The sequence below is a fragment of the Polyodon spathula genome, unplaced genomic scaffold (assembly GCF_017654505.1).
Source record: "Polyodon spathula isolate WHYD16114869_AA unplaced genomic scaffold, ASM1765450v1 scaffolds_675, whole genome shotgun sequence".
In the NCBI taxonomy this organism is placed as follows: domain Eukaryota; kingdom Metazoa; phylum Chordata; class Actinopteri; order Acipenseriformes; family Polyodontidae; genus Polyodon; species Polyodon spathula.
The window spans coordinates 1-7,701 of NW_024472164.1; the positions used below are offsets into that span (position 1 = coordinate 1).

Consider the following 7,701-nt stretch of genomic DNA (forward strand, 5'->3'; position numbering starts at 1 on the left):
CCTCACTAGGAGACGCGAGTTTGGAGGTCTCAAATTACAAACAACTGTTGTCTTGATGTCTGAAGGATGTGTTTTCTTTTGTTTTTAAGTTTCAGTTATTGACCTATTTTTTGAGAACCGAAATAATCCTAAAAAGGTAAATGTTTCAAATTTCCTTTTAAAACCCAGCCACATATATATATAATATATATATATATATATATATATATATATATATATATATATATATATATATATATATATATATTATATATATATTCAAACAACTCAACGGGCCCCTATTCACAAACGTGACCTTAATAAAAACACCGATTAAAACATTCCACAAGCTGCTGTGAAAATAACCCCCCCTCTCCATCACTTCTGTTGTTAATATGAATTACACCAGGGGTCTCCAACCCTGGTCCTGGAGAGCTACTTCTGGTTATCTTTTCAACCCAGCTCTCAATTACTTAACTGAACCAGTTATTGGTTTAATTAGTCAAGATTAACAGGTGTTCCAGATCTTTAGCCATTGATGATGTAAAGACATCTATACAAGCTGCAGGATTGGGGCTATTCCTGTGCATGCAGAATTTAGAGAGGGTTTGGGATTCCTGAAATAGGAAGCGTGGATCCCATTAGACTGGGCCGCGGTTGAGAATACCTCTTTCAAAAGGGTTGTAGACATTGACGTGACGCGCTGATGAAGGAGTGGGTAAGCAGTGCCTGATCAGACCCTGCGTTGGTACTGACCACCTGCTCTCCCTGTACAGACGGAGGCACAAAGAAGCTCCGCAGCAACATCCGCAGGAGCACGGAGACGGGCATCGCCGTGGAGATGAGGAGCCGAGTCACCCGGCAAGGCAGCAGGGAGTCGACCGACGGCAGCACCAACAGCAACAGCTCGGAGGGCACGTGAGTGCTCGTTGACCCTCAGTGCTCTTCATTGCAGTCTGGAGCCAGTCTGCAATCTGATTTAAATACTGAGAAAGGTTGCATGAGCGACCAGAACATCCCATTGATTATTTATCTATCTATAAATGTATATGTTTTCTGCAATCAAATAATGAGTAGGTCTCGTACTCTGTATCTGTTAGTGTGCATGTCCATGAGAGGATCCCCGGCAGGGAATTAAGTTTCCCGGAGAGCAGGATGTAATGAAGTTACCTGAACCTCTGCACAGCATGTCAGGTTTTTATTAGATTTTTATTATCAGTAAGGATATACCTCAGCATAGCATCTTGAGAATATGAGAAAAGTCCTGGTGACCCACTTTTCATCTGTCCTCTGATGATTAGGCTGTGTCTTCAGACCGTTTTCCCTGAATTCAATGAAAACTACAATTACATTATTTTAGGTTGTTAGTACACATACTGTAAATGTGCAATAAACGATGTCTATGCACTTTTTAAAAGCTAGAATAAAGTGTTGTTAATACCCCTTTGATTTGGCATTTGCCCGTTAGCTGTGCTGGTGTTCTGCTTTGTAAACCAGTGATGCTTGTACATACAGAAATAGCCATAGCTGGTAGTCCTGACTCACTGTTTGTCTCTGGGTGACTCCCAGGTTTGTATTCCCTACAACACGTCTGGGAGCGGAGAGCCAGTTCAGTGACTTCCTGGACGGTCTCGGCCCCGCCCAGATCGTCGGCCGACAGACGTTAGCCACGTATCCAATGGGTGAGTTGTGACACTTTTAGTGCTGCAGGTTTACTCTTTCTGTTTGGTTAATTTAAAAAAAAAAGCTTCAGGAAAGGTTGAAACAACCTTTGTGATGATATCATTTTTGCTGTGCATTTCCCCTGGATTTGTACAGTATATGCTCTGAGCTAGACTTGGTTGTAAGAGCTATGCATTTAGCTTGCTGCTTATTGCTGATATCCTTCAGTACACCTCCATGTGTTTACTGGAAACAGCACTGCAACGCTAGGGAATGGAAATCTAGATCCAAAACATACTGTACTGCACATCAAATCTGATTTATGCTTTGCATTTCAGTGTGTTTGTTTTACATTGTTTGGCGCTGTAAGTCTGGTTAGTTTCTCCCTCTCTCTTAGCATTGTTAGAATAAAATGTAGTAGTATCTAGCTCCCTCTGCTGTTTCATATCAAACTTGCATTGTCCAAATGTGTTTTACAAGATAGGAAATATATTGCAAAATAAAAGGATGCCATCCTGCCAGTAAGCTAACGTTTCAAGAGATTCACATACATTTCAATTAAAGGGGTCTAAAAGCCATAACTGTACAAGGTAGTTAAAATACAAGCTGGGCTATATTGCAGCATGAGTCAGTAGCTCCAGGAATTGTTTATCACCAGACTGCGATCCAAATTTTAAAACAGATAAAGAAAACTGTTGGGGTTGCTCAAGCACCAGGTTTGAAAAGCGCTGTCTTGGAGAAATGCCACCGAGTGCTGAGTGTCCTGCTGTCCTGTCTCTAGGCGATGTCCATGTTGGGATGGTGGACAGGAATGGACAGCTGGAGGTGGTGGTAATTCAGGCCCGCGGTCTCACCCCGAAACCGGGCACCAAATCAATCCCAGGTAAGCCGCTGCCTGCTGTTTGTAGAGCATTTAAAAAAAGTCGGCTGTAAATCTGTGTTTAATAGATTAATAACGCTCTGTGAAAATAGTCGTTTACTGTTTAAACCATCATACACATTGGAAATAAAAAATACACTTGATATAGTATATATAATAAAAAAGCAAATCTATCTATCTATCTATCTATCTATCTATCTATCTATCTATCTATCTATCTATCTATCTATCTGTTTGTACCTAATAGCCTGAAATCAGCTATCCTATTTATAAGTATTTAATTTGTGAACGCGTTTAATTTGGTTTATTTTGTATAAGGACATTATGATTAACTGTAACCTAGCAACTGGCAAGGGAAGAAAGTTACATGGAAGGAGCCTCAGAAGAAGAAGGAGGCATTCAAATCAAAGTTTTTCTTTTTGGTGTAAACAAGAAAAAACAATAGCGTTAAAATAATTATCATGTTGAGCTTGTAAGCATTTTAATGCTGCGGTCCTCATTCTCTGTTATTAATGAGTTATCAAGTAGCATGAGTCCTATAGAAGATAAGTGTCTACATTAAAGAAGGCAGATTGTCAGACTGTTTCTCTACTGCACTGAGACTGGATTTATTACCCCCTGCTACAGATGCAACAACAGGCAAACAAAGAATGGCTTTTCCAGTGGTGATAGAACCTCCAGTTATTCAGAGTGTCCAAATCTGTGCATACTGGGAGATGACATACTGACCCATATTGAATTGCTGTCTCGTCTTGTCTCCCAGCTGCCTATGTCAAGGTGTATGTGCTGGAGAACGGAGCCTGTCTGGCGAAGAAGAAAACCAAGCTGGCCAAGAAAACCCTGGACCCCGTCTACCAGCAGACTCTTCAGTTTGACGAGAGTCCTCAAGGAAAAGTGTTACAGGTGAGCTTCATTTACCTGTTTTCCATCGGAATAAAAAACTAAGTGTACAGGCTTTTTAATTATATATATGAATGAATCATCTTTGTTACTGCTAAAACAAAGTTTTTTTTTTTTTCAATTCCCCTCATTCTCCTTCTCCCTCTCCCTCCCTGTTCTGCCCAGGTGATTGTGTGGGGGGATTACGGCCGGATGGACCACAAGTGCTTCATGGGCATGGCTCAGATCCTGCTGGAAGAGCTGGACCTCTCCAGCATGGTGAGCGGCTGGTACAAGCTGTTCCCCACCTCCTCCCTGGCTGACTCCACCATCGGGCCCCTGACCCGCCGTCTGTCCCAGTCCTCCCTGGAGAGCTCCACCAGCCCCTCCTGCACCTAGAAAACCCCGCGGGGGCCGAGTCAGGGGGTCACTGTGCAGACCACCTCCTCCAGGGGAGAGAGGATCTCTGCTCAACCAACGCCAACCACAACAGAAACAGTGTGTGTGACTGTATGTGGCTCTTTTCTCTATGTTTGTGTCCGTGTATATATAAAGCACAATGGGTGATGCTTGCATTTCAATCTGAAGCGCAGAACCCAAGGCAACAGATGCTTTTTATATACAGCATATATATATATATATATATATATATATATATATATATATATATATATATATATATATATATATTTACAGATGCTTGTATATATATGTATAGTATATATATATATATATATATATATATATATATATATATATATATATAATATTATATATATAATATACAGTATGCATATACATATATATATTTGTATATAATGTTTATTCAGTATATAAATCTATATATGTGCTCTCTATATATAGTTTTTTTTATATACTGTATATGGTAAATATGTATATGAGCTATATGCATGCATATGTAAAAAATAAAAACATTGGAAAAGAAATACATGGATTTACACCAAAGCAGAGGTATAGCTGGATTTTACAAAGGCAGCTTGACAAGGACTGGGGTTGGGGGGGGGGGGGGGGGGGTGACTTATGCTTTGGTGTAAATGTAAACTGAATCCATCAAATCCCAATCGCGCTGAACAAAAAGAGCAGATGGAATAATTCTCTGCGTCCTGTTATCTGCACGTATAGATTACAAAAAAGCCTAAAAACAAGCTGAAGAAAATACAGACTGTAAATATCGTTTCCATGGTTACGTTCTGTATGCGCTGATTAAGTGCTGGTGAGTGTTTTCACTCCTTCTGAGAAATGTAGCATTCCTTTTTGTTGCCAGCCTCCCTCTGCACAACCCTCTCCGCTAGCAGGAAGTCCAACATCACTGGCTTCCTGTTGTACATCTGTCCATATTAATTCCCCGAGGGGAAACGCAAGCATCTACTACATAGTTCCTACTTAACTTTCATTTCAGATCCTGGACTGATTACCCAGCATGCCAAACCTTGAACAAACCAACAAAAATGTTATTTTTTTAAAAACCAAAGCAATTATTATAAAATGAAATATGTAGCAGAGAGTCAAAGGCAGAAGACGTCATTGACTACAAAGTAAATGCAAAAAAAAAAATGAGTAAAAAAAAAAAAACAACACAAAATGAACAAACTCCAGAACAGAAATGTCTGGAAATCAAATGGATGTCTACTGATTTATTGCAAACCCTATTTAGTTTTAATGGTGTGTTGTTGAATGTGAGCTGAAGCACCCACGAGATGTTTAGCCTGCCTCCAGTACAGTTCCTATTTTATTACTTCAAGCCGTGTCTTTTTGTAATGAAAAATTCAACGGCAGTCTGGTGGTCTTGTACCCCATATAATAGACATAAAAGCTCCCCCAACACCTTTCTTGGTTGTTGTTTTAAGATTCAGTTCTGATGCCAGAGCCTTATCTTCGAGGCTGTTAAGAGCTACAGCTGCAGTCTGTCTCAATCAATGCTGTAAAGGTCTCCAGCTTCACTCCGGATATCTTTGTGGGCATGGTACCGCACAACAACAGTGCCTGATCCTCCCCTCTGTCAAGCATGTACACTGCGCTCCGAGCTCAGCTCAAAGGAGTCCCAACCTCTCTTCGTTCGATTCCTTCAAAACAGAGGCACGAAAAGCAAGCAAACAAAAAAAAAAGAAACCAGGACTGATTCTAAGGATTTGAAATACCCGTTGCGTCAACTTTGAAAAAATACTCATGAGATGGTGCCTATACACGACAGTATGGTAGCCACAGAGCTTCATGCACTCCTTCTGAAGTCATGGAGTGACATCCAACAGGCATCACCATGGAGGGATTGAACCTTCTAATACAAGCTAGGAACGTCCACGGCACAAATAGAAAACTACAAACTTAATCCAAACTTGTTTGAGAGACTATGATGCGTTTTTGTGCAGAGGTTGTGTTCCTAGAAACCCAGTTTTTAGAACAATCATCGACAAGGTGATACACTTTTAAGCTGTAATAAATCAATGCTTTTTAGCTGAGACTTCCTGCTATTTCTTGTTCCTGATCAAATATTGTATTGTACTTAGATGCTTTTCCAAACTGCAACAAAAAAAAACAAAAACAAACATACCTTGCTGAGCTATATATATATATATATATATATATATATATATATATATATATATAGGTTGCACAGATTTCTGTTTGGCAACCAGTAAGTAAACTATATCATCAACTCTGAACTGGGGTTGCAAGCACAAGGCAAGCAATGCGAGTCAAAGTTCTGCATGCATGCGTGAAACTGAACTCTGAACACTGCCACATGCAGCCCACTCTGGATGCTGCAATGAACAAATGAACATCTTCTCCTAAACAAACTGGAGCTGCAGAAGTTGCGAGCCAGTTGCAATGAGGAGTTCTGCTCAGTTATAGTGGGTGTTGATGATCAGGGTCCCATCGATACGTCTCCAGCTAAAACCACCACATGGCTTAATATCAACATGTGTATTCAGTAACTTGTAAACAGATAAGTTATAAAGACATTCATCTGAGTTCAGCAGGGTCAAATGTAAGAGTCTGAAGATGCGACTCTCATCTTTCAGCGTTGAAATGTCCCAGGGCTGGCAGCCAATATGTTCACGATTGTCATTCTGGTGTCACTTGTTTGACATTACTATTAATCAATTATAACAATAACACATCCGGATGCAGTGTTATGCTTGGGGCAGGGGGTGGAGGTGATAAACAGTCAAGTCTGTTTCCCATAAAAAAATATAGAATAGGTCTAACAGAATGAAACGGCCTGCGACACATGAAGAAACTACAGGTCACAATAGCATGTACCCCACCACATGTTTCCTACCTGATCATCAATATCACCCTGAACCGAGACTGCCTGCAAGAGTTTCACCAGTGGATCATGGGATGCAGGAGGAGCTGTTGTTTCTCCTGAACTTGGGAACCTCCCTACGTGTGTGTCGCTGGCAGAAGCAGCCTGCCATGCAAGGGACAGCAATCAGAGTTAACACTGGGCCCTTGAGCAGTCATGTGGTCCACAGGAACGGATCATCACGTGGTCTTCAGTTAATCATCTGTAGTTGAGTCTAGTTACCACCAGAGTAAAAGGACAGAGGGGAGGGATGAGACAACATTGACTATCTGTGGTCCAACACAGGGTTTTAAATGACAAGCCGAGGAGTTTAAAAAGATTCAAAGTAATATGAGAAAATGTATCCAATCACAGCAGTCCATCAGTATCTCGAGCTGCACCTGGACACGGAAACACAGTACAAAAAACGTATGTGCCAGCAGAGCATGTCAAATACCTGCCATTACACAACCCGAACTGTTCTGCAAATAGAAGCTTTATTTGCATTGTAGACTGCGCACAATGATATGTTTTTTATGCATGAGATTACTGCATCAATTGAATGTGTTTATTATTATTATTATTATTATTATTATTATTATTATTATTATTATTATTATTATTATTTTTTTTTTGTAATCTTGATGAAAAACTGACTGGCCAGTTTTGTACAACAGGATCTTTTTATTTGCATTATTACTATTATTAATTTTGTTTGTGGAGTTTGTAATTTTTCTATTGGAAGAATCATTGTTACCTGAAAGGGCAGCTATTGTAAATAACTTGTCTCTGATGCTTTAGGAAAGCTGATATTGCTAATGTGGGTTGGAAATAGACATAGCACAGTGGTCCTGATGCAGAAGCACTTTGGAAGGCACAGGGAACCACAGTGCTGCTGTGTGCCAGTGTGACCTTCAGCCTGGTCTGGGCATGAATATATGTAATGCACATTTGCAGTAAAGAGGCGTGAACCACTTTATTTCACTGTACCTGC

The 7,701-nt window shown here is 40.3% G+C and overlaps 1 protein-coding gene across 1 annotated transcript; it reads left to right on the plus strand.

Annotated features, from left to right (window-relative positions):
- Window positions 1-712: 712 nt before the first annotated feature.
- Window positions 713-4,014, plus strand: rims3 (regulating synaptic membrane exocytosis 3; the record flags this gene model as incomplete). Its single annotated transcript, XM_041240762.1, has 5 exons — window positions 713-897; window positions 1,549-1,661; window positions 2,423-2,524; window positions 3,285-3,424; window positions 3,587-4,014. Coding segments are annotated over 5 exons (753 nt in total), but the record flags the coding sequence as incomplete, so codon positions are not given.
- Between the last annotated feature and the right edge of the window lie 3,687 nt (window positions 4,015-7,701).